The sequence below is a fragment of the Amphibalanus amphitrite genome, unplaced genomic scaffold (assembly GCF_019059575.1).
Source record: "Amphibalanus amphitrite isolate SeventyFive unplaced genomic scaffold, NRLGWU_Aamphi_draft 000036F_arrow, whole genome shotgun sequence".
NCBI classification, from domain to species: Eukaryota; Metazoa; Arthropoda; class Thecostraca; order Balanomorpha; family Balanidae; genus Amphibalanus; species Amphibalanus amphitrite.
This window is the reverse complement of record NW_024881532.1, coordinates 638,832-666,756: the sequence shown is the minus strand read 5'-3', so window position 1 is coordinate 666,756 and position 27,925 is coordinate 638,832. Positions and strand designations below refer to the sequence as shown.

Sequence of the window (27,925 nt, the reverse complement as noted above, 5' to 3'; positions counted from 1 at the left end):
AATACGTTTAGTGAAACCCAGAGATTGAAAACAAAGAAATAAAACGAAAAACGAAGGAAAAGGAATCCTTAAGACGGAATGTTATAGAATAACTACATGACCCTTGTGCCTAGGTATACTCACCGAGCTATAATTACGGTTACAGTTTTTGCTTGTCCATTTTCCAGCAGCCTCATATACTCTAAAGTCTAATTTAACGTTAAATTAATAAAATTTTAACGAGTACAGGTAACTGTATGTTACTTTTACAAAACTTGACCTTGACCAAGTCACCTAAGGACTATACACAGTCATTGGACCACAAGCATCACGCTAACAATAAACGTGAGTGGAACCCTGCTCTTTGGTTATAGGTATTGCATCTATCACATAATTCGCGTATCTAGCCCGACTGCAACCTAAAACAGAAGGTCTGTGACAAACTATTTGAGACTGAAAGCAAAGAAAATAAGTGTTAAAAACTGATCACAAAATGATACGAGCCCCTTCCTCCTACCAACGATCCTACCACGTACCCCACCCTATACGTTACGCCCACACCCCTCCTGCTCCACCACCCTGCCCGGTCATACGACGCGTCCCTGTTCAGGGCGCAGCGGGCGGCGGCGGCGGCGGCGCACCTTTTTTATTCATGCCCAGCTGTCGGATGCCGGCGCGGACCTCCTCCAGGTCCTGCGAGCTCGGCTGTATGCTGTCCGAGACGAACTCGTGAGGACTGTCGGGCCGCTCGGCCGCCTCCTCCTCCTCACGAGTCTCTGAGGACACAGGGGTAGGCGTTAGTCGGTGGGCAAGGAAGGGGAGGATTCACTCTGAAGACACAGGGGTGGGCGTTAGTCGGTGGGTAGGGAAGGGAGGATTCCGTCTGAGGACACAGGGGTAGTCGTTAGTCGGTGGGTAGGGAAGGGAGGATTCAGTCTGAGGACACAGGGGTAGTCGTTAGTGGTGGGTAGGGAAGGGAGGATTCAGTCTGAGGACACATGGGGTGGGTGTTACTCCGTGGGCACAGGACAGGAGAACTCATTCTGAGGACATAGAGGTCGGCTGTTACTCCGTGAGCAGAGAATAGGGGTCTCTTCTGATGACACGGGGAACGTGTGTGGGTGGAGGACGGGGGAATCGTTCTAAGGGCACTGGGGAGGATGTTACTTCGCGGGAAGAGAGGATGGGAGGACTCGTTCCGAGGACGCAGATGAAAGAGCTAATATTGTCGGAGGGCACTAACGAAGGGGCGAATGATTACTGGGACATCAGCAAAAGAACAATCACATGTCTCACGTCCACTCTACATATCGTCTCCAAACGGTTTGTTTCCAAAAATAACATACTCTCGATCACTTCCCTAGCTCGCAGTGCAGCGTCATTAGTTTTCCATGCTATTGTAATTGATTGTCACCAGCTCACGTCGCCCGTACACCGACCGGACGGAAGGACTGGGCACCAAAACAAACACTTGCCCAGTCTTCTACCGATGCTATCGGGCGAACCGGCCTCGCCCGGCGCGTCGTCCACCCGGGCTGACCTTTCCCTTACTAACCCAATCTGTTGGGAACAAGGGCGGCCAGTCGCCGCCCGGCGTGTTTTTACCCATGCTAGCTTCGGCACACCCACACTGGCCAACCCATCCGCCCACACTAGCCGACCCACTCGTCTTCCATTGACCGACCCGTCGCCCACCGCCCCACTCGCCCCTTGCTGTCACTTTTGCTAAGATCTACCATTCTCGAACGGTGGTTACGTGTGTTCTTTCTGATTCCCAGGTCTTCGTAACCACGTGAAAAGCGGTGAATCTGATGCTCTCGACAAGACTGAAACTACCATGAGTCAAACTAGCGATATCCGAATCCTGGCCCTCTGAGCTGCCAAGCTATGGAATGTATTTTTACATCGCGTTTCTATAGCGATCGAGGTATGATGCCGATACATCGAAAACAGCGAATGGTTTGATATTGCATGAAAAATAAGCACGCAAACCAGGCAATTCAACGTTTAAGCCGGTCCAGAAAACTTCCCTGAACGTGAATATTGTTATACCCAAACTCAAAGTTGTCAGGGTGGAAAAAAACAACATTCAGCCAATAGCCGTCAGCGATGCACCACCGCCGAGCATAAGCCGAAACTGTGACGCCAAGACGAGTTATTACATGCAAATATATGACTCGAGAAACCAATGGTCTGAGCTGAAATTAGCATATTCAGCGCAGAAGTTGCAGCCAACCGCGAAACTGAATCGACAAACGGCTGGCCGCGGCGCGCCAAAATAGCCTCCGGTGGGCGGTGTCGTTAGGCGGCGCCAGAAACGGCCGCTCCGTCAAAAGGCGGCGTCTGTGAAGGGCAGCTATGTCCGATGGCGGCGCCAGTGCAGTGACGGGCAGCTATGTCAGAACTAAGGCGATGTCTGTAACGGGCAGCTATGTTTGAGAGCGGCGCCAGTGACGGGCAGCTATGTTTGAGAGCGGCGCCAGTGACGGGCAGCTATGTTTGAGAGCGGCGCCAGTGACGGGCATCTATGTTGGAGGGCGGCGTCAGTGACGGTTGGTCCGTCAGAAACTGGTGACGCTTGTGACAGACTGCTCAACTCTGTGAGCCCGCCAGTCCTCTGTAACTGCCTCAATCGTCCGAATAATGAAAGCACGTCTCCGCTTCCCAGCAGCACGATGAAAAAGACGCCTACCCGCTAAACTAGCTTGCCATACGACCAGCAGATCTGCAAGACAACTAATGGCACCTGTTGAATACACCTTTTTGCACTCAAAATAGGCATCTTTTCATTCAATTTCGGCGAATTGCATTCAATTTTAGCGATCTCTCTATTCGAAGCAAATGAGAGATCGCTAAAATTGAATGCAATTCGCCGAAATTGAATGAAAAGATGCCTATTTTGAGTGCAAAAAGGTGTAATACAGCACAATGAACTCAGGGTCGTGGTCGTGGAAGTGGCCAATGACCCCACTGTTGCCAGCTGATCACTAAAGCACAAAGGAGCGGTGATCGGACTCAATGCCGTCCGTCTAACACCAGTCCCATCCCAAGAGCAGAACCCGTCCCATACAGACGGATGGGGAGGGCTGGGTAACGACCTTCTGCGGGAGGAGCCGAGGATGAGGGGGAGGAGGGCGACTGTTGCTACCGGCGGCAAGTGGTCGGGCCGAGCAGAGGAGAGTGACTGGCTGAAGGGGGTCAGGGTATAGTGCATACATAAGTCGGCTGTGGAAGGTAAGGGCAGGGGGCAGAAATCGGCTGTGACGGGTCAGGGTAGGAGAGAGTAACCGGCCGGAGAGGGTAGTGGTGGTGGTGTCAGTTTCAGAAAATGTATGTCCAATGTCCGTCCAGAGTCCAATACATACGTCGACTGTCCGTCCAAAAATGCCCAAGCCAGTCATTTGTCCAAAGATGTCCGAAGCCTACGCAATAGTTAACACTCAACAGTCAACACTGTTATTTAATTTCCTTTTAATGTACTATCACCAGCTCATAAGAGTTTATCGTATCAAAAGCTGACGTTTTTATTCCCCAATTAATGCTACACACGATTACTTTATTTAAGTGCTGATGTGTGTAGCAAGTGATTGTCCAATGTTGTCCGAAGCCTGCTGTCATTGTCTAACCAAATTCCGATATGGACATTGGACAGAATCGGAATTCCAAAGATTCAAGTTCCGATTGACACCACTTAATTCAGGAGTAGACGGAGATGAGGCGATGGCCGTGAAGGGTCCGATCAGGGACAGATATCGACTACGGGTGGTGCAGAGTTCAGAAGGCAGCTGCGAGTAGGACAGAGTGCAGGAGTCAGCTGGGAGGGCCCAGGAGCTCCAGACGCCACCGCCAGCGGGCCATCAATCCGCGTATGACCGAAGGCCGGCGGCTGAGCCGTCCCGTTACCCTATCAGGGAGTGACAGACGGACTGGGCCGCACAGATCGACCGTCGATGGCACCGACCGGCCCACCAGAACCGTGGGGCGCGCACTTCGTTAAGATTCCGCTGCCGGGTTTCAAATGGGCCAAAGGGAATTGATCAACGGATTTGAGCGAAAGTCGAACAGAGAGGCTCTTATGCCAGAAGATGAAGGAAACGTCTCTTGAAAAAAAAATCATTAGACGAAGAATAACATTACTATCAATTTTCTACCTAAATTGTGAAATACAAATTTCAAACTATAGGCTGAAAGCTTATTTCTTTTAGGCCATCCTGTATAACTACTCCCTTTCATAGAATACATTTTAGACAACACGATACAAAAACGTAGACATCTAACCTTTTACATTCACCGCGCGCCGCCTAGTGGCCGCCGCTGTTTTTACCGCTGGCAGTGACACCGCGATAAGGCGCCATCGGCACTCCATCTGGCGCGGCCTTTTGACGACCTCCCATCGGCCGGCTCTTATCTCAGGGGGCGCCGAGAAGCCGCCACTAGCTCGACCAATCAATAGGCGGGCCGCCATTAAAGCACCGTCGTGCCCGGCCGCTACTGATGAAGGCCCCCAGCGACTCTGTGCGCCTCGGCAGGGCTTTGTTCGGATCGTGCCGTCGCGTTGACGAGCTGTCGTGGAGTGAGCGCCAGATATAATAGAACAGACACCGGCACGTGTTCAGGAACAGCTCCGTGAGGCGCCGCATATAGTCTATGGGGGATGGAGCTTAGGCCAGCTGCTATAGACTGTGGTGTGCCGTTCAGTATCCTGGACACATTCGCCGACCCCCGCCAGGAGCCGTTGTCAGGGAAACCATGGCTGATGGGCCACCCAGGGTGCTGCCCGCAATAGGCGCGTGCGGAAAGTAAGACATACCAGACAACGTCCCTCCTGCCCAATCAATAGACAATAGTGGACAAGCCTAATAATCAACATGAAGAATTTTCACATATGATGTTAAAGCTCGCCGTGCAGTGCGCCCTGTCCCGAAACACTCAACAATCAGGTAATTAAAATTAGAATAGGTAAACCAAAACAAGGCGTCATTTGTGAAGCACGCCACATGTGGGAACTATGCCCCACTCATGCATTAATAATGAAGGTCCACAATTATAGAATTAGCACTGGAATTTCATTAAACTGAAGCAGTAAATTCGAGGCACCGCCATCTAACCGTCCTAGCTAAGCCGACAGCCCGACGGTACAGGTCCGTTCCTTATCTTTGAGGGCGCCCTCCACTTGGTCCGTCCGCCATCCTGTTCTGATGGTCTCTTCCCGTGAGACAATGGCGGCAACAGCGCCTGACGGAGCTCATCTCCCGCCGGCGCCGGCGCTCATTTCCGTTGATTAAACTGAGCTAACGAGCTCCGCTAGAGCTCCTCCGAGTCGGTATCAAGGACCGGGCGGCTGGGCCGTGAACCTCGGCTGTTTTAACAGTTAGCGCCACATACCGCTTTGGAGTAATGGCAGTAAAATGACCAGTCGTTTCTGTTTATAGCGTCCACGGGCTCCGTATCACTTAAAACAAATGGTTTTGTCGCTGGCTTCCCAAAATCAAAGAGTCATGATTGCTAGCCTTGATCGCAAAGGTCAACAAAACGAATTGTCGCCATAAGACACGCGTTCACAGCCAAACCAAAGTCCGACTTGGTATCCTCTGCACAGTTCGACCACGAAGTCACAACACAATCAGCAGGCCGGCGCTACTCCGCCAAATGACGAGCACGCTCCCACCCACCGTTATTGGGCCATTGTGGATGACATACAGCGTACTTCGACCGGTTCATTGGGGCTCTGAACGGAAACCCGGCGGCCATTAATAACACAGCCCTTCCATTCCGGCCGCGCCTACCGCACCGGTGCAGGTCGCCCACAGGAGAGTCAGGTCTGCGGCAGCAGCCAACGCTAATTTGACTGACTGGCCCGACTCCCACGGGACGCCCAGCCGAGAGTCTGACCTTTGGCGGGCTCTGCGGCCTCGACAGACGAGGTGCGTGATGAGTCCTTGGAGTCGTGTCCCTCCTGCGCCAGCGAGCTGAGCTCAGACGACTGCCGGATCAGTGAGACGCGGTAGAAGTAGTTGCGCCAGAACGTCTCCTCGTTGATCCTGTGAGAGGCAGCAGAACGGTGGTCGGGGATTTAGGGCGACTCTAAACGCCATCGACTGGAAGCCGTTCAGACGAGGACAGCACACAATCGGTGAGAGGGACAAAATCGTTCAGCTGAAAACGGATCAGACAGCGACAGAACAATGACCGAAAGAGGCAGCCGTTCAGGAAACTATGGGAAGCAGATCGGAAAGAAAATCCGCGACAAGTCGAAAACAACTCTGACTTTTGTTGTAACCTTTATCGTGACGTTTCCAGAACATAAAACAAGTTGTAACAGCAATTAAGCTAATTGGGCCCATCTGCATAAACAAGCAAAGTAGAACAATTAGAACCAGTAAAACGCCTTTTGGGCGAAGAACGAGCGAGCGAGATGGTGAGCCCTGCACGTGCGGAAGGGCGAGAGGGTACTTCTAACAGGCTTGCGCAAAGCACCCTTCTAACCGGTCGCTAACGGTGTACCAAATTTGAACGCAATCGGCCCAGCCGTTCCTGAGATCTGGAAGCGGCATTCTGCACGTGCGTACGTGCAAACGGGGTACAAACTGACTTTCGCACGGCACCCTACTAACTGGTCCCCAACCGTGTACCAAATTTGAGCGCAATCGGCCCAGCCGTTCTCGAGATCTGGAAACACCCCCTGCACGTGCGCACGTGCAGTAGCACCTTAACCGCAACACATGGGAATGCATTGCCTGGTGGGTGCCTACCTGCATGCCAAGTTTCAGCGAAATCGCCCCAGTAATTACCGAGTTATTAAAATGGGAACAAATTTGACACCTCTTATTGTTGTATTTTGCACGTGCAGTGGGGGTCACTCACATACAGGGTGTCCCAAAAGTTCGTTCTCACCTTTTATTTGCATGTAAAACATAGTACATTGCGTTTTGATTTGTTTATAACCCCTCAATGTGCTCCCCATTTCATAGGCAAACACATGAATACATGCTGCGACATGCCAACCGGCATGTTTGGCAGCATAGCAGGCTTGAAGTTAGCCCAGACTGACTTGGCATGCGCCGTGAGCTCCTCAATGCTGGAACACCGCTTCGCTTCGACGAGCCTCGATTTCAATATTCCCAACACATTTTTATGAAATTTGGATCCGATGAGTTGCCTGGGATGTGATCTTGCCACACACGCCTATCACAGTCTCCTGGCACTGCTTTTATGCTTTGCTTGACCTCTGCACTGATGCACTGTCTTGCTTGAAGATGGGCCTACGACCTCCCGGATGCCATTTTCTACTTAAAAAATGTGGTCATACTTGCGGTTCAAGTTAACCCTATTCCTGGCGGGCTCCGCCGGGACAAGAAACTGGCGGGGGGGGGCCGATTCGGCCCCCCCCCTGAGATCTCGAGAACGAAGCAAGATAGCGACAAGCGGTAAACGGCATCGGATACGCACGGACAAGATCTACAATTTTTACAAAGGTCATTTTCAGGTCAGGTCAAAGATGACGTCACAGGGGTCGAAAAAGTCAAAATGGCGGCGCTAGATATGGAGAGAGTTTTTCTCGAATAACTTTCGAATTAGTCAAGATAGGAACAAACTAAGGGCATCATCGTGATCCTCTCGTCAATCCGCATCGAATGATATATATGTTGACCTCGAAAGGTCAAGGTCAAAGGTTGACCTCAGGTCACGTGACCTCGAGGTCATCATGTATATCATTCGATGCGTCTTGACGAGCTGAACACAATGAGACCATCCACGCGTCTGTATCTTGTTCCTGTACGGAGTTATTGGCCAAAAACCTTTGGTGACCTTTGATGACGTCACATGACCTCACAGTTGCCCAACAGCAAAACAGACCTCAAGGTAGTGAAGGTTGATCGTATATGAAGTCATGTATGGTATATGGGGCCATTCCGACCCGTTTTAGTGGTAAAAACAGGGAGTTGATTTTTCCCCCATTGACTTATAATGGGGAGGTCGCGAAATTGACCTGACCTTAGGTCACCGATATCAAAATTCCGAGATATACAAATTGCACATACTGGTACCCTAACTAAACCCTGAAGAGAAGAAATTGATCGGTCAAAAACTCTAGCTCTGGCGTGATTGCAAACTTTTCTGAGGTAGGGTCACCAAACCGCCTCTGGTGACCTGACCTGAGGTCAGATCAACTCAAAATTTTCAGACATGTTGCGTAGAAGCCTTTTAGGAAAAGTCAGAAAATTTGAGCTTCCTAGCTCAACGCGTTTGGGAGAAATAACCAAAAAACCTCAGGGGGGGGGGGCTCCTGAGGCCCCCCCGCCAGGAATAGGGTTAAGCTAGAAAGCTGAAACTCCTCCTAGATCTTCTTGGAGAAGCATTCTGCGTCCCAAGACTGTTTCTGGAGCATCATTCGCAACGTAATCAGTGTCTGGACGCATATTACCCCACATTACCGTGACTCTGGCCTTTTGCATAGGAATAAAGCTGGATGACACAAAGGCCTTTTCCGTCGCCCATATGGGACCGTTTTGGGGTTTGGACGGGTGTTTTATCTCGAGCACGGACTAGGTAGTCCAGATGACCACATTGATGTTATCGACCCTCCAGTTTTTTTAGCCTCAGGCATAACGAAACACATGTTTGGCCATTTTAAGACGTTTTTGACTGTTTTGAGCCCTCCGGTAAGTAGAGCTTAAGTCACCTTGAGTTAGGTACCCCGAAATGATACTCTTAGACAGCTGGTAATACATCCTGAAAAGCCTGTTTACCAACTTTCTAACGCTAAGACCTTTTTGACGGCCATTTTGGCGCCACACAGTTTTGGCCACATGGCTCACTCGTGAAAGCTGACAAAAAAGAGCATAAACTTGCAGCGATTGACTCCCGACAAATCATCGGCGTCACTTGTTGACTGTGCGTCCAGTTAGCGACAGACATTGGCTACATACTGGATGGCCTCAATCACCCTCAACCGTCGTGAATGGCCCAGTGCGGTCTAAATACCGAGACGTTCCCGTATCAGAGACCTCTATGTTGCGGCGGAAGCCGTCTCCAAAGGAAGTGAACTCTCTGGCAAAAAATATTTTGTCTAGACGAATTAGTTACCGTGGAGCACATTCACAGTTGCCATGGCAACCCCAAAAGCTCAGTTACAAAATAAATTAAGCGTGGCTTTAAATAAGAGAGCCTCTTAAAGAAAAATTTAGGTGAGAAGGAACTTATGGGACACCCTGTAGATCAAGAGTGTCCGACCATTGGTAGAAGGGATGCAGCTACCGTACAAAAATTACCGCAAGACAATCGCCCAAGCGGCTGCTGAGATATGGGCCTCTCAAAATCACTACTTTTGCAAAACTGCTTGAACACCCTTGGCATTTCACGTGGCACGTGCCACGACGGTCACTGAGATGTATCAAAAGTAGTCAATTACGGGGTAGAAGGGATGGGGCTACCCAACAAAAAAAGACCGCAGGCCAATCGGTCCAGCGGTTGCTGAGATATAAGCCTCTCAAAAGCGTTACAGGCCGGGCCGGGCCGGGCCGGGCCGCTCATACTGAGATTTTTCCGTTATATTGAAAAGACTCGCTTCGCTCGCTGCGCTCGCTCGCTCGTAATAATACCAATATGTAAACGTGCAACTGCACTTCCCAGCCAGCTTCAACAATGATGTTTCGGTTAGCCTGGTGGTCTTAACTTGCATTACTTGTCAGCGCTATTTAAGTTTGAACGAGCCAATACTCCAGAAATTTAACTTTTGGTCGACATTTATACACCGACGACTTCATCCTTCATGCTCTATTCCAGCCCCTTCTTTTCGACACCGCAAGGACCCCCGCAAACTGCTCATGTAATTGTAGCCCTCCACCATCACAGAGCCATTGTGTGAAATGGTAGCCGCGTTGGCGCCGGACACTCTAATTAATCCCGATCAAATACGCCAACATCAAAGCAGCTCCCGGGGCGACAGCACAGAGCTGGGATATTGACACCGACTGAGCCGGCCTGTGGGCGGCGGCCGCCCAGTTACCAGCTTATATTTGCCGGTCTGATTCTGCCCCATGCGAGCTGAAACTGACACATGCCGGTGAATTTTAACGGTGAATCCCAATGCAGCGTCTCCCGGTTCGTTAGAATTCACAGACATGTGTCGGTCTTGGATCACAGTCCGTCTCTCGCCGATTCGGCACCCGCTCGGCCTCATCACAACCGCAACACTCTGGCACCCCTGTGCTTTGTCGCCGCCCCAACCAGTGTCGTGGTCTGTCAGTAGGCATGCCGACATACATGTAGTCCCATCCTTCGGCGGCGTCCCGTGTCACCCCGATCTGACCCCCTTGGTGAGCCCGTCTCTCCCACCCCACTTTCCTGTCCTGCTGCTCTGTGTGTCATGTCCCAGTCAGCGTCCCTGATCGTTCGTGCAGCGTCTCCGTCCGTCAGCCGCTCCGCCGTGTCGTGTCTCCGTCAGTTGCAGTGACACCGGGGGCCGGCGCCGTCCCATCGACCCGACCCGACCCGGCACCCCGTGTCCCGCCGGCCGGCCGGCTCCCTCTGAAAATCAATCAGTGTCGCGGCCGCCGCCGGCAGTGACCCCGCCTAACTCGGCCGGGGCTGGGCCGCGCGAGGTCCCGCCGCCGAGCAGTTTTTAGTTCGTTTGTTCGGTTGGGCGCTTTGGGTCCATAGGGATCGTTTCAAGGCCTTGGGATGAGAGGATACGGGGGAGACAACGGCCTCATTCGACCCCAGATTGGTGGACCGCGGCGGCTGGGACTATCTAGGACAAATGCTCCGGGGGATAGGTTATGCAGCCGCTCAAACTGTCCCCCCGGAGGTAAACAACACTTGGAACAGCCCTCCACCGGTGGTCTAGTGGGGTGACCGTCAGCTCAGAACAGGGGAATGTGGTTGAGGATGAGGATGAGCTGGCTTTGAGAAAAGGACGGTCGATAAATGTTCAACAAAGTTAGACCACTTTTTCGAACGGGGGAGACCGCATCGAGACGAGCGCCAGGGGATCGTCGCAGCCCGCTGCCAAAACCGCCTGGCAGAGTCGTGGGATGACTGTATCAATCCAGGGCGGAGGGCGGGGCCACCGCCCAGTCTGACTCACCAGGCTATTTGTATGTGTGTTTGGGTGGTGACGTCAGCCTGTTCGCCTCGTGTATGTGGGCGTCACTCTGGGCGACTGCCAACCTCTGTCAGCCCGTTCCAGTTATCACAAGCGTGTCGGTCGGTTTGTGTGTCTTTGGTATGCATAAACGGGACTCTGAGCCGTAATGTGGAATTGGTTGCAGGATATTTTTGACATCGCTACCATGAGGTCCCACGCCGTCCTCCATCTAGCTCACAACAGGTGACCGACTTCTCATGAGAGAGCATGGCCGCAGACAACCCAACGACCGCCTAGCCATCAGTGCTCGGGATTTAGTGGAACGGTGACATTTCCACCACGACACATGTCACAGATGACTTCTCGGGAACTTCAGCAGTGCGTTACGAAAAGTTGGTGCTTCGAGTTTCAAGCTTGGGTAGCGGATTCGGCCCTGCAGTTGCACAAAGAGTGACCATAACCCAGATACTGAGGTCTCGAACAAGCATGATTCATCAGAAAACTAACTAGCTTGATGTTTCATCATCTAGGACGGACAATATTTTTTTTCTTGCCGTACAACGATTGAAGCTGTTGGTGAGCGTGACATGATTTTTTTTTTTGTGTTGGGTTAGGCCCTTTCGGTCCAATTAGACCATTTCAGAGCCGGGAGGATGTTAGGATATAGGGGGAGACATTGGTCTGGGCAGGCACCCTAGCCCGCGACCTGGTGGGGGGGGGGGCTATTTTTTGCCCCCCCCCCTCCCTCCAGACTTTTCGATATATCTCCAGAACCGCTGCGCCGATCGTCACCAAACTTTCAGTACCCTCCCGGACATCAATTTTACATATGGTGACCAAAACTTTTTCCAAAGGCTATGATAGGTTGGCCGGAAATGACGTCAGAGTGACGTCATGTTCTGCCGTTTTCGACCCAAAAAAGGGTTTCGCGGGAAGAGCTGTCAGGCCTATAGCTTTGCAAATACAGAAAAATGATAGAACATAAAAGCTGTAGAATTGACAGGGCTACAAAACTTCTATCTCGGATTTTTGAAATTTTTGGAATTTGACCCCCAAAAATCAAAAAATATTTTTTTTTTGATATAATGATCGAAAAATCCAAAAAGTTTTTTGATTTTCGCAAAAACCGGAATATATGTGATAGTCCTTACCACCTTCCATCCACATACCAAATTTGAGATTGATACCTCTTTTTTTTGGCGAAGTTATAGCGAAAAAAACTGTTCAAAATTGATTACGTCAAATTTTCAAACTCAATTTTTAGCAATTCTAGACCCCGTAGCGCAAAACAAAGACCACCATTAGACTCCCCGTGACGAGCTGCATCGAATCAATACCCATTTTATGCAAAACTATCAACTTTAAAATTTGACCTTTTTTGGCCTGACCTTGACCTGACCTTGACCTGAACTTCACCAGAAAGTGACCTAAGCCGTACCTGATAGTCTTACAACCAACACCATTGAGCTGGAAATGAAAAATTGGCCATAAAACATGCATCACACAACCTTAGTAAAGTTGGGCTCATGTGACCTGACCTGTGACCCTTGGTGACCTGACCTGTGACGTGACCTGGTATTGTCAGTGACCTCTAATAGCAACATATCTACTAGGCAACTGACGCTCTATCGCTTATTCTCGACAAAATGCGTTTTCCTCGGTGTTATAGCGCATTCCCTAGAAGACCCGTGAACGGTGAAACATTTCATCTTTGACCTGACCTGTGACGTCATCGGTGACCACGAGGTCAATGAAATTTGGTTTCCTTCGACAAATTTGACAGGCCTTTCGAACGCCGTTTGAATTTTGCGGATCCGTCCAGTAGTTTCGGAGATACGAGGGGGGGGGCAAAAAATAGCCCCCCCCCCCCCCCACCAGGTCGCGTTATAAACAGACCCCACCAGGGCGCGGGCTAGTAAGTCGCCGGGGCTGAGCACGTCCAGAGGACAGGCCACCCAGCCCCAAGGCACTCACTGCACCCGGCTACGGGGTGATGTTACGGGGTGCGCTCCCTCGGGAGCAGCGGTGCCGCTCCAAGGGAGCAGCCCGCATGAGATAAAGTTGCCTGTCCAGCCCGGAGGGGGGTTGCGGCGTGGAGGAGAAGGATTTCAGTATCCTGAGGATAGAAGCACGGAACGGTGAGCGTGACATGAACTATCTGAGTAGGTTCTCTGATTTTTTTCTTCGGTCCATGAAGACATTATGCAACCATTCAGGCAGGTATTTGTGCTGATCAATACCGTCTGCTTTCCAGCCACCGCCGTCACCCCCCGACCTTCAGGCGATAAGAGCGCAGTCTCCCGGCTCCGAGACCTTGCTGTCTGGCCGAGGTATCCATCACACACCCGAGGGAACGTGACGATTCCGGGAGCCAGACACCCAGCACCCAACTCCACTTCATCAACACGTGGCCGGATTCGGAGAACGCTCCTAGTTCAGCGCTCTCTGCCCTCACATCGTCAAATTAACTCTGAACTCTCTATTCCACCGAGCCGCTTCCTCGGAAATCCGACATTTTGTGAAGTGATTCCGTTTGACGAATCAATTTCCGGGTGCGGGGAGCTGGGCGATTGGTGTGCGCTCCGGCCGATCTGGCGCGACTGGCGGGCGCGGCACGCCGAGATAGAAGGGAGCAATCAGCGCCGCGGCACCGGCCACCTCCTTCAATATCCGGGCCTGACGAGTGCGACCGCCGAGCACGGACTGGTCGCTCTTCCAGGGGCGGGTCACGGCGGCACTCGGCGACCCCGTGTGACCAGGTACGGCATATAGCGCGGCCAACCGGCCCGGAAATGATGGCATAGACCTCCATCAGACGAGATTTCTGAGCTCATGGAGACGGGCGAGACAGCTCAGAGATGGACTCAGATTCAGTGGGACGACCGTAGTTTAGAGCGATGGCGCCACCTTGTGCCGCTTTATAACATAGATCACTGGGCACGACATGACGAAATAAGCGAGACTCATTTTGATTTGTGACATCAAATCCAGCCACACCGCAAATAACAACCTAATAAGACGGCTGCAGAGGATACCAATAATTTCATATTAGACTGAGTTATTTTTGTGGCTATTTTTCATCCCAGGAAGCGAACTTGGCATACACGTTGCCAGGCGCTTGGAACAAAGAAGTCGACAACAGCCAACATTTATATACTGCAGGCAGATGGGTGGAAGCTGATAGCTCTGAAGGTAGCTGAGAGCCAAGTGCAACCACGGTGATGTGTTTTCTGAGCACCAGTAAGTCGGCTAACGGCGGCCGAGTCTGACGGACCGAGAGGATGACGCCACAGTTGAAGTTCTCAGAGAGGAGGGGAGCTGAATGCTAACCCACAGAGTCACAGGTGTTGGTATGCCCCCCCCCCCCCTAACATGAAACGTCATCTAAAAAAGCTAATTTGTTACTACGACTTTGCGCAATGCTGTACAGGTTTGGGCGAACATCGGGCGGATTTACCGTGGTAGGTCATTGCGGCACAGCCTGCATTCAGGCGTCAGTACAACTAGCGCCATCTATGAACAAGGGTATGAAGCAATGGTTCCCGCTAGCCGGCGCGCCCTAAAAAACAGCTGTAAGAACGCGAAGAAACACACTTTATTGAAGTGACTATGGGCTTAAACATGATATGCATTATGCATTGAGGTGCATCGCATTCTAACTTGTCATATTATTGGTACCACCTGTCGTTCCGATGGCAATGATTTGAACTAGCCTGACTGAACGACGACAAAGGAAAAGTATCCAGTAGAAGTGTCTGTATAAGACGTTAGACGTCTGTGTCTCACTCACGCCTTTGGCACCAGCTCGTAGCGGCGTTTTTCCAGCTCGGGGTCCTCTCTGAGCACGGCCGCCGCCATCGGCATGTAGGTGTCCATGTCGAACTGGAACTGTACGCCCGACGGCGGGCTCCGCACAAAGTTACGGTTGTCCTGCCGGCACACAGTAGACAAAGGGGTCACTCAGGGCGATACGGTGGTAACTTAGGGCACTCAAGGGGTCAGTATTGGTAGTCCAGGGCACTCGGTTCACTCGGGTCAAGGTGAAGGTCAGGCAAGACAGCTGATGATGTTGGACTGGATGGTAACTCTGCAGACGAAGGCTTTACGTGGTGTAAATTTACGGCAAAGGTCGTGACTGACTTTAGGGGTCAAATGACGAACGCATGCCCATATTGCGACGTCACTGTACAGTGCACACTGCACACTGCACAAGTCATATGACAGCCATGTGTTAATTTCGCCATGTTGCACTAAGGTTATCTGATATTCAATGTTATGACAACTGCGACACTGCAACACAATAGGGGTAATCAATCAGAGGTGATGGACGCGGAAACATGACAATGGTAAGGCAGCCCACTCGAATGTGGATCGTAAAAGCGAAGACAAAGACCGCGAGTGACGAACATTTATTTGGTAGCTTTCGATAAAAACATTGCTCTTTGTACAGCCACGTTAATTGTACAACTAACGGTCTGAACAGAACACCTGTAAGTCACGATGGCTCCTAGCATAACGACATTTCCAGGTGATCAATTTCACAAAGCTACCGAACAGTCATCCAAGAAAATTGGTTCCGCGAACTTCACAATGTTTAACGGTAACGACGTCTGCCCTAAACCCAACGATTTACAGCCTCTAAAACATTAACTTTTTACCACCGCTCCAGAAGCGGATGTTTCCGCCGTATCGGTTGTCTCCTGCCTCTCATCTCACGGAGGCCACACAGTAGCTTCAGCACCGGTTCCGTGCAGATAGCGCAACCCCTGCCACTACCCAGTGTCACAGTGGAGCCCTAGCAGCTGGTAGTTCCCCGGCACTAGGCTCGGACATGGTCCCTAGGCATGTGACACGGGACAACTTGGGGCCAGCAGACGGAGCCGATCGATGTCAGACCGGCACTTAGTGTTCATTTTTATTGCATTGCATTCGGCTTCAATAGAGTGAACCGCCATAATGCAAGTAGCTCAGTGTTGTGAAATGTAGAACTAAAACCAAAACAGGCTTTCCTTATAACATAATGGACATAAGTACAGTGATCCAAATGCGATGAACCCAATAATATAACTGGGCTAATCACCCGTTGATGATTCGAAAAAAAAAAACAAAGACCGGGCGGTTACGAATTGTCTACAAGATTGTGAATGTATGATAACCTCTTCATGGTAAAACTCTGTTTTATACGCAAAATACCCCAAAATACCCCAAGCAAAATACCCCAAGCGCATTCGAAACAAATTTATTGAAATCAGATTGGGGCTTGGTGGGAAAACAACAGCTGTGTTATTGCTCGACTGATATATGCTTGCAGGCATAGTTGTACGTTGTAGAATAAAATGCAAATCAAATGAGCCCGCGGTAGTGTAAACAGCCAGCGCAGCATCACAATTGCCTCGGTAGCTCGGGTAAAGACTCAGCGCCATTTCGGGACTTCCCTGCCCAGCTGTGTGCAGCCTCACGTGAGTAGGTAACTTCACACGGTGCCTGTGTACTACCTCAATCAGTCAGTGGGACCGTGTCCACTGTCCACGCCCCGCCCCGCGTACAGCCGCCCACACAGCACCGGCGACAAGCGCGCTAATTGGCATGGAACGAGCCGGCGCCAGGCCAAACACCCTCCATGGCCGACACGGCTGCAGCGAGCCCACGGACCACCAGAATGACATGCCTGGCGGTCATACGCACTGACCAAAACGGCATGAATGTGTAACGGGCGAGCGCGTTACTCACTGTCGTTGCGCAAACATCGATTCATAATGCAGCCTAACGATAGTGTTTAATGCAGTTGGTCAGAGGAGGGGTGGATGTGTGCAGGGAAGGTCGCGAGGCTCAATGGTCTCGCGCTGACTGTCAATAACCGATGGGACCAGGCGCTGACGCATCAATACGACAAGGATGACTTTCCTATCAGACACATAAAATAAATAAGAGAGCAATCGACGAGAGCGTTAGTTACGCCAACAGGGGAGGAAAAGAAGCTGAAGGCAGGCTAGCAGTGTAGTAGCTCCATGGTGATACCTTTCAAATATTCCACTGAAGCTGGTCGTCACTACGACCCGGTGTGGTGGACGGGATATCATTATCGGGATCGATGGACGAATGCTTCACGCCAGCTCCCAGTGCTGCCGAGTCAGCTACCAAAGGGTAATAGGATTGTCGTTATCGCAATCACCATCGCCACCGTTACCGTCACCAGCGCCATCATCACCACCACTGCCACTGTCACCATCACCAAGGCTCAGCCCAGTAAGATGGATTCTGACCTCCGATGCGGCGGCGCATAAACTCATGCTAATATGATGCGCGGGGACAGCTCCGCCCGGGTGGGTCGTAAGGTGGGCACCGCCACGCTCTCCTGCGACACCCATGGAGATTGATGGCGCAACTCACGATGAGCTACGTATCGAGCCCGTCGTTGATGGAGCAGCTTCCGACGCGGCTGACACACGGCCAGACCCCGAACTTGGCCAGTCCCCGGTACGGCTGAGCGCTCAGCAGCGAAATTGATGGCCTACGGGAATTAGTGGCAGACAGCCGGGCTGAAGTTACGATTGGCGCTTCTCGCAGTTCATTGGGTTCTTTGGAATACGCCCCGAGCATTTTCAGAAGTTTGAATTCCCACGAGTAGATTTACACTTCAATCACCAGAAAGGAGGGCAGTTACTTATGCAAACTTCGATTGATTGGTGTTCAAATTTTCACGTCTTTGATCACAAGGGAACGACGGTAACGTTGCCGATGCAGTGCGAATTCGGAAATGTGTTGAACATTATGCTCCACGAGAAGTATTCCCTGTGGCAAATATTGATAACTTGACTGAAAAATATAATAAGTTAGCTGCTGGTGCCATGTTATTCGACGGCTTCTAAATTATTCAAACACTTCTACTTACTAGCAACTAAGCAAAAAGCAATGAATTTATAGAAGCTTACGAATTTCAAGTTATAAACTTTCTTCGCAAGCATTGAACCGCTCACAGAGCGCCGCGTCTGCTGCAGGTCCGCCGGACCGGGCACCATGTTATCAGCGGAGGCTCAGCTGGTAATCCAGCAAGATCGGTGCCGTCCCATCCCCGGGGAGTTCGGCGTCAGATCGCTCTGAGCGGCCGACCCGGGGACACGGCCCGGGACGGCAGACAGGGACAGAAAACGGGGCATGGGAGGTGAGACAAGAGTCATTGAGTGTCCTGGAGTGAAGTCTCCGTCCATCCTGTACACGGCGGACAGCGCTGACGCTCTGGGGTGTGCTACTCGGCTCAGCACTCGGGTCACGTCCCGGTCTCGTCCAATACGGCCCCGTCGACGACCAGAGTCGTCGCCGACAGGGGAGCGACGCGTCGGTACCGACAGGGGAGCGACGCGTCGGTACCGACCGCAGTCGGACGTCACTGGAGAGACACCGGGACGTGGCAGATTCTAATTAACGTCTGTCCTGACTGATTAACTGTCAACATGGGTCGTATTCGAGCACTACCATGAAGTCATCGCTGTAACGCTTGAACTAGCTGAGAAGTAAAGAATATCATATCGTGTTTTGTAACGTAACCCCTGGACTTAACTGCACCTAACTGCAGATCAGAAAGACGTCACAGGTCATCAACCACCTTCGGTAGCTTGACCAAAATTCACAACATCACTTAAATCAGCGCTCAACTTGCTCGTCAAGCAGCCTCAGAGCTCAGCGACTGAGATGGTACCGTTCCGGTCGGCGGCGCACACCAGAGCCCCCATCAGACGCAGCTCTGGCGTGATAACGATGCAATAAACCACCCACAAAAACCGCCGGCGATCATTCTCATCCGGCAGGGTGAGATATTGGGCCGCGTGTGATAAACATCCAACGGACTGACACGCCACCCGGGCCCGGCAAAATAAGGCAATGTCAGTGGGGTGGGACGTTGTAACGCTGTCCGCAACACGCGCTACATACATAGATCAGCCGACAGCCTGCAGGAAAGGACAACAGATTTGGAGTTGCTGTACCTCAAGACGGCGACAGGCAATACGGTGGAATCGTGACGACACTTGAACAGCGTGTGCACGGTGATTTTTTTTCGACAGACGCTTCTTGCTCATGAAACTCCATAAACAAGTTTGTTTTCATGTATACGTTTTAGGCATTTGCTGTCATGCCAGATATGTGTTTCAATTTCTTCATCGGGTATTCTAGACATACGTACAGGATGTCCAATATGAAAAGCAGTATTTAGCCAGACTTTGTTTCCAAGTTTAAGAAACGTCTGGAAGTTGGAGTACAGTTTTAATGAACAGTTGTAACACGCGTCTCGAACCAAAATTGACGCGCCAAGTTTAACAATCGTTCCTTGCAAAAGAAATGACAGAAACACACTGCCAATACCTCTCGAGTTTACAACATCCGTTCAGGCGGCGTAATTGTCGTCCCTAGGGTCCGAACTGCTCTCCTAAACTCCCACACAACTAGGGCCACTCAGACAGCGCAAACAACTCGGCTGAATACTGCAGTCGCAAGCGCCGCGCTAACTTGTGCGCGCATTGATTTCGCCGGAGCGCGCCGGTCTCCACGGGCTCTCAGGTCGGGCGGGGCCGACTCAAGGTGAATAGGACGCCGCAAACTTGCCCAGGTATCCCGACCAGTGTTTTAACTTAAACAGAACTCCACCCACCTGACAGAGACAACTTGGCGGATAAATGCCAACCCGAATGGTGTGTGCAGCTCACAATATACGCAATGGCAGCAGAAGAGGTAGAGTTCGCTGCCAGTTTCGCGGAAGAAACTGACGCTTTGATTGAACATGGGATGACACCAGAGTAAATAACGGTATAATTATAGCAGCGTTTATAAAATCGAAATAAATGCAGTGGCATGCTAGCTAATATTGATACAATTCCAGCGGGAGACTTCGATACACGAATAGCATGGGAAAACGGCGATTCGAACAAGCAAACAAAGGTGGCCATCACGCGACATTGGGTCACGCGAATGACAGCGAGTCTGGGATCGTAGCACACGTGTACCGGCAGAGCCACTACACAGCTTCCACAGCTTTGGGTTGCAGTGGATGTCGCCTCGGACTGTCTGACACGTGCACATGCATCACTTCAGGACGACAAAAAGAGGACAGAAAACGAAAACTCATGTGGATTTAAATGATGCATCTTGGCAGGGAAACGGTAGTTGGACCAGCCTAGTATGCTCTGCCTGCACTGCATACAACGCCAATAAAGAAGAGTGCAAATGTTACATGATATGAATGATTGATGCGATTAGCATTCCTCTTTCAATAAAAAATGATTTTGTCTGTTTCAATATGAGCTCCAACACCCAAGACTACACGATATCAAGGAATCGTCGCCGTGCTGTGTCCGTCCAGACTCCAGAGAAGGGCTGGTGACTGGGCGGAAGACACTGCCGCTCTCAATATGTGGCCTGACGCATGAACCCCCACAGGGGCACGGTGGCCGTTGACCGATTTAATGCGCCCCTGACCGAGTGAGGGAGGGGACAGGCGGCGTCGGAAGACCGGCAGGCAAGGTTCACACAAAGACGATCAATACGCACACAAAACGAAACACGCAACAGCAAACGGACGTACGGCATGCGCCAATGGAGCTAAACAGACAGCGCTCTGCGCTAATGGTGCTCAGTGGAGATACATGGACCATGCTGCCCGTCAAATCAAGATACCATTGCGCCCTGCCACGGCCATAAATGTGATATTCGATGGCGTCTCGACGCATCCTAATCAATTCTTCGAAGCCATATGAAATTATCAATTTCCCGCGAGACGACCTAGGGACTAGCTGGTTCGGAGAAGGCGCACGATCGACCCATCATGTACATACCAGACTTTCTTTATCACGGTCAATGGACCCCTGTCAATAACTCATTACACCGGTTAATCAGCTAACAATGTCGGTCAGTTGACATACTCCATGTAACATAACACTGTCACATCAGCTAGTGACATGAGACCCCTCCGCGCAAAATACCAGGTAAACAGGTAAATCCTCAGCCAACTGGCAGCGAGAGGCAGCTGATCTTACGACCCCGTGATGCAAAACAACAGTTCGAAGCAATAGTTCTCGCATCACCAAATAATCATAAATTAACAACATCGTTCCGCTATATTTATTCGACCACGCACCTCCACCCTGACCGGAGAGTCCCGTCCAATGCGCCGCAGAGGCACACCACAGCCCTCCCCGTGGCGAAGTGCGCTGTCACCCGGCTCCGCACCGCCTCTCAGATCGATCACCGCCGCGCACTGATTGTCCGGCTTCACGCCGCACGCATTTGCCGCCCGGGGGTGACCTGTACTGACCTGCGTTCGTGCGGAAACGGGCAAATCAGGTGACGGCTTACCGAGCAAAGCTCCGCATCTGTGGTTAATAAATACTCAGATCAAAGAGCCAGCCTCAGATTTTAGCCTCTCTGCATCGAGTCTCTAATCTGGCGATCTTATATAACACTGCTGCTCACCACAAAACTGCACTTATTGTTATCATAATATCACATCCTACGAGAGGCGATGCATCACTGGCCATTCCGGCTAATGACGACATCATGACGTCATCACGGACGTCATCAGCGGCGCCATCTCGGGCGGCGCCACACAGCGATACGCAGGCAGGCGGTGGATGAGCGCAGACCCCATGTCGGTGGATGGATGAACTGTAAGGTCTCAGGGTGGAAAAAAAAAACACAGACTCCGGCCGGTGCACGGTAGGCGATCGGGCCGGCCCGGTCTAGCCTCGCGAAACCTCAAAGACACTTTTTTCCGAAAACTGGAAAACAACGCATACTAGTCGACAGAAAATTCATCAAAGATTACGATAAGTGCATTGGCATGGCTCAGGAGACATTTTTTCGTAGACAAAAGTATCGTTAAAGACAGCGTTCTGTAATACTTCATAAGGGGGATAATCACAGCCGATTTTTACGCTCTTTGAATATTTTACGGAACGATGAAATTGCTAGGTGTTGAGCATCCATTTTGCATGGAAAGTGAAATTTAGATGTTTAGACGATTCCGCCATAGAAAGCAAGTAGACAAAATCAGTTCAAAATGTCTTATAATTAGGTTAACTTTTTATATTCTTTTCTACCACTGAACATTACGTTCACTGAATTAACAAAGCCCAGCAAAAAATTTACGAGGATGAACTGAAAATAATGCTGTATCGCATGCACTAAGACACTATCTATTAGGGGAGCCAGATAAAATTTGCAGCCACTTGCAGCCCTGGCATCCAGACACTTTTTTCTTCTAAGGGTTGGCCGTGGCTTGGTGCACTTGAGCACAAGTGGTAAATGCCCCAAAGGGTGTTTTCGCGATAGCTCAAAACACCCAGGCAATAGAGAGCTGCAACTTGGCATACATGACCTTTGATGCACGCTGGATCTTGTGACACCAACCGCACTTTCAAGTCAGGTCAGGTCACTGACCTATGACGTCATAAATGAACCTCTGCACGATCCTCAGATGTCGCAACCTTGCAACGCTCTCAGTGCCAGAGTAACTTTCACAGGGAGGTGAGACTTGCTGGACTTATTGTCCTTTAGAGGTTTTACAACTTTTATATCTCAAATTTTTCCTAAATGTCACATAAAGTCAAGTTGGTCACGTGACCTCACCTATACGTCAATGGGGAAAAATGAAAACTGTTATTTTGGCGCCAGGAATGATATTCAATAGTCTCAAGTACATGGAATCGTTACTTCATACACTCCTTGCAAGATCTGATGCTGCATTTTTGCATTGTTGACCTTGCATGACGTCATTTATGACGTCACTAGGGTCATACGAGTTTTTCGTCAATAACTCCCGATCAAATTGAGCTTGAGAGTCGACAACGTCACCAATGGACTCCGAAAGACCTGCCGAATCGAATGATATGCGATATGACCTCCTTCGACCAACTTCGTGATTTTAAGACCTCTGACCTGACCTTGACTCGACACCTTACGGTCAACACCTTACGGTGGCCTCACCTGAACAAAAAGTATACCATTCGACGCGCCTGAGCAAGGCGAACACGGCGATGTCAGAATCGTGGCTCTGCGGCCATTTTTTGCGAAGTTATTTACCAAAAACCAAATCCGCTGCTTGGGTCACGTTATGAAATGGGGCGTTGCCGGGCGAGATTTACGCTGTTTCATGATATGTATAAATTGGTAGGGCATAATCGTTTGAATAAAAAGTTGGTTTGGAAGCAATTTTCTACGGAGGTACACACCATTTAAATGTCCTACCCAGCTCATATCATATCGTCATAAATTTCGACATACCCTCAAAAGTATTCATGCGTTATTCGAGCAGCAATTAGGCAAAGTGCAAGCTCGCCACAGAGCACAAATCCTAAAGGAGATAGTCGTCCTTATTTAAAACATATGCTCATTGGATATTCAAGAAGGTTGCTCCTAAATACTGTGGTTCTAGCTTCAAAAACATGGATGTTATGAATGCCGATAGGTTTCGCGAGGCTACACCGGCCGGATCGCCCACTGTGCGGTGGATGGACAGAGTGGCGAGTATCACATTCAGCAATGATGTAAGAATGGCGGTCGAAGAGCTAGGATAGTTCGGAGACGGTTGGGAGATAGGTTGGCAGGCAGGGCAGGGATGGAGACGAGTGGGAAAAGGGGTGGGAGAAGGGGTTAGACACAGATGGAGACGATGAGCGACACGGTTCGGAAGACGCATCATGATCATCCGCCACCGCCGGCAGAGAAGCAAACCATCCATCCGGATGACTCCAGCACGCCTCTGCGTCTTCAACTGGACCAAACAGAGGTAAATACCATGTTCAAGTGGTAACAGAAAGTAAGCGAATTGAAAACGATTAAGGAAGAGGATGGAGTGCGGCTGAGACTAGGTCTGCGCGATAAAAAAAACATGGTGCAACAGTTAAATTCGCCGTTTCAATATCATAACAATGTCCTTGTCGCTAAATATCAATTTGCTGTTTTGCTATTCACCCCTCACGCCTTCTTGCTCTGCGCCAGTCACGCGAAGGCTTACCGCCCGCGTCTATGTGTCGGACTTGTTCATAGATGGCGTTAGTGTATGGCGCCTGAAATGATGCTGTACCGCATAGCACAGTCAAATCTGAGCGCACGAGACGGCACGACACTCAGCCAAATCAGAATCGGATACAGACCGTTCACATTCGAACCATAAATGTGAAAATACGTTACAGTGACCCCGTTTCCATGGGTATCACTGATCCGGATCAGCAAATCTAAATCGCATTAGGTATATTTCTCGAACTCTTCGTTACAGGATAAAATTCAAAGTGGATTAGTCTTATATAGTTAGTTAATCCCTCATTTTCATACCTACATTGGCTAACTATACTGGATTAGCTAATCCATTTTTATTAATCCGGATCAGTGATGTCCACGGAAACGTGGTCACTGAATCTTTATCATACTCAAGCAAAGATGAGTCACAAGCAATGACCCATGCGAAATTTACCACTGACATATGTCCCCGACGTCATCATCCACACATAAAAAAGAATGTCTGGGCGCTCAGCACTAGCAGCGACTCCCCTTAGCGACACGGCGAGAGAATATATTGCCCAAATCTGGGGGCCATTGGACGCAAATGGCCGCCCGGCGGCCGGCCTCGTCTATGATGGAGCGCCCTATTCCGGCGTCAGTTCGCCGCCGCTGGTTTCGGGCTCGGGTTCGCGGTGGGACCGAGGTGCCCACCAGCCCGTGTCCGGCCTGATGAATACCGTCCGGGGTGGAGGCTGCATCCCATCGGCGCGGCGGGACAAACACCAGCCAGACGGGAAGGCGATAGCCACCGGTAAATAAGTTCCGAACACGCTATCGGAATATGTTAAGGTGTAAAAGATAAATTCCGTTTCATTTTACAACTGCGACGCCCCACTGATCGCTTCCAATAGAACCAGGAGCTCGATCTGCAAAGTATAAAAGCCTCCGGCAAGCAAACATCTACCAGTACAACTTTGATCATCAAAGCCATGCCGGCGATTCCCACGCATTGACCGCGGGCAGAGCAGGCACACGCAATACACATTCTTCGCGGTCAGAGCTGTCCAGAGCAAACAGAACGGCACTGGGGCTCGCGACTCGGTCAGACGACTGCAGTAACAGCCCGGCGTCCATCAGAGGCGCAAACACAGCCCCCGGGGAGTGGAGAGAGTGGGAGAGAGGAGGGAGAGGGAGAGGGCGGCGATAACAGCACCATTGTTGGCACAGCGCCGCGCTGCCCAGTGGCCCGCTCGCCACCACACCCTGCTCGCAGCCACTGACCGACTTCCGTCTGCCGAACACAAAGAGCCGCCTGAAGAAAGGGCACGATATCTGGCCCGGATAATTTGCCGATAGAGAGCCGAAAACACCATCCGGGGCCCGAGACGCCCGTGGGGAGGGGACGGGTCGACCGGAAGTCACAATCGTCACAGGGGCACCCGGGTGGCGGGCCATCGTCCCTGATCGATACGGCTGGGCGGCACCGCCCCAGCGGCCGACCGCAGCGGTCGCAGTCAGCGCGGTGCCAGCCGGTCGTGTGCTGAGCGCGCCGGAACACTGCTGAGCAGGCACAATACGACGGCACAGCACGGCTCACGACAGCGGTCGTCTCGCCGCGGAGCCGGACACCAGCCGCGGCCAGTCAGCGTCCCGGCGGCCGATATAGCCGGGTCGACACTCAGCAGCTGATGCAGCCAGGCCGGCGGCTCCAGCCGCGCTCAGCACTCGCTGGTCATATGGCGGTCTGTGGGCCATCTGACCACTCAGGGCTGCCCCGCTCCGGGCCCAGCGCCCAGAAGGCAGGCCGACCGCGTGGGCCGCGTCGGGCGGCGCCGGAGGGTGCTGGCAGAAGCAGCCGCCGGGCCGAGTCGGGATCAATACGGCACCCCACGAGGAGCGGCGGCGCATTCTCCCACTCGAAGCCGACCCGGCCCGGCGGCGGCCAGCGGGGCGGCCCGCGGCCCCGGCGAGCAGTGACCGCGTCCGCCGCCGTGGTCGGTAATGACACGGCCACTGGCCACCGAGTGTCCGCAGCACACTGCCGGCCGGGAACAGAGGCGGCCACAGTTGCCAGCGGCCTATTACATAGGGGCAGACATCGCCGTTCAGACGTCCCACGGGATATCCACTACACCGCCGATGTATTGCCGTCCGAACGCGGAAAACACAAGGGAAATAACAGAAATGTCATGCTGACAAAACGATCGCCACATTTTATGCAAAGTAGCGTAACACAAAGGAAGACAGTCGAAGTAGGATGTGCGAGGAAGGCCGTAGAAAAACTAAAAAATAAGAAAAGACGCAAAATAAATGGAACAAAAAGTCACTGGGTCAGATATCTGTTTGCCCGGACGGACACCTCGCTATGTCCGCTGCCATCTCAGCATAACACTGGGCCATGACTGCTGTCTGGCCCAGTGGAACATCGCGCCACATTCGCTCATGGTCCCGTCTGACTCACCCGGCCTAGCCGGCCGCCGCCCTGAGACCCCAGACGACAATGGCTATTGACTGGTGACGTCACAGATGAATGCCGGTCACTGGGCCGGGGGAGGGGGGGCGGGGGGGGGCGGTCGGCAGAGGAAGGTCCATGGGGACGGCCGGTCACACCGCGACCCGGCAACAGGTAACAAATGGTGAGGTGGGAATGTGCAGTCACGGATAAGGCAACAATGTTTTCCAGCGAAATATGGCATCTACTTGTTATCCGGTTAGCATAACAGGCTAGAAGTTAGGGGAGAGCGGGCAAAGAAAAACAAGTTAACGGCTTTAAGGCCCTAGGAGAGTGTGTGCATCTCAAAAGTTGGAACTGCATCAGTTCTCTTGCTACTGCATCTCAAAACTTTAACGGAACAGCGATTAGGAAAACAATGAAATGTTGATGCTCTTCTACATTACCAGAAGGAAGCAATAACAATTCCTAGAACGACGCATCAAATGTATTTAATGTAAGGATCCGAGTTTTTCAGAGAGAGTAAGCAGTCAACACAAGAGACAAACATATGGTAATTCTACGTCATTCCATTCTTGAAGGAGAGGACCCTGCCCGTGGGCTAGCCAGATGCCATGTTATTGCGCATGTAACCAAAATGCTAACGATACATAGACATCTAATGAAAAAAAAAAATCAAATGTATAGTAACATACATAACATTAAATATCAATATAAAACAAGCATGGCTCAAGCAATTGAAATTGAAATCAGGATGACATCTCGTCTTTCGTTGCTCGGCAGCGGCCTCATATTACCAGTGCAGCGTCCGGCGGACTTCCAGTCTCGTGCCGTCCGCTGCACGAACGTGACATTTCTGACTCCCGGAAATTCCACTTAGCCGCGCGACATGGCGCACCGCTCCCATAGGCTCCTAATCACCTGTCCAGGGTTAATCCGGCAGGCGCCTGTAGGCGATGATCTGGCCGTCACTTACCGTGGAGAGGGCGAGGATCTGCTCCTTCAGGGTCTCCTCGTCCGCGTATCCGACCCAGGGGGCCACCGCCTCCGACGGCGACTTCTTGCTGTTGATGAAAGCCTCGTTCTCCTTGTTGAACTCAGTCAACATGCTCTGTGAATGGAGGTGTCACCGGTCATAGGTTGTACAGCAGCGGGTGTGTGCGGCTGTGTAAACTCTTACACAACTGACCTGTCGGGTGTTTGATCAGCCCAAGTTCAGGTAATTGTTCCGTCGTCTTGCGACCTATGACAGGCAAATATGTACGCATTCGGGTTTAAAGGTATGCAACGTAGTCATCAGTCATATTATTGAACAGTTCTTAACACTAGCTCAAAGGATCCTTTCTTCACAGTCAGCCTTCTGACACCATGAACTGATACATTATTGTATTTTCCTTACAATTCATCACGCGTTTGTT

General features: G+C 51.3%; 1 protein-coding gene across 2 annotated transcripts in view; it reads right to left on the bottom strand.

Annotated features, from left to right (window-relative positions):
- LOC122371768 (synapse-associated protein of 47 kDa-like) overlaps positions 1 to 27,925 on the bottom strand; it is a 56,623-nt gene that overhangs the window by 1,482 nt on the left and 27,216 nt on the right. For both annotated transcript variants that reach the window (XM_043348449.1, XM_043348441.1), the window contains exons 4-7: positions 27,484 to 27,618; positions 14,859 to 14,998; positions 5,872 to 6,020; positions 621 to 755 (exon numbers count right to left, since the gene is read on the bottom strand). In XM_043348449.1, coding sequence (XP_043204384.1) covers positions 621 to 755; positions 5,872 to 6,020; positions 14,859 to 14,998; positions 27,484 to 27,618 — 559 coding nt within the window. The remainder of the gene's footprint in view (positions 1 to 620; positions 756 to 5,871; positions 6,021 to 14,858; positions 14,999 to 27,483; positions 27,619 to 27,925) is intronic.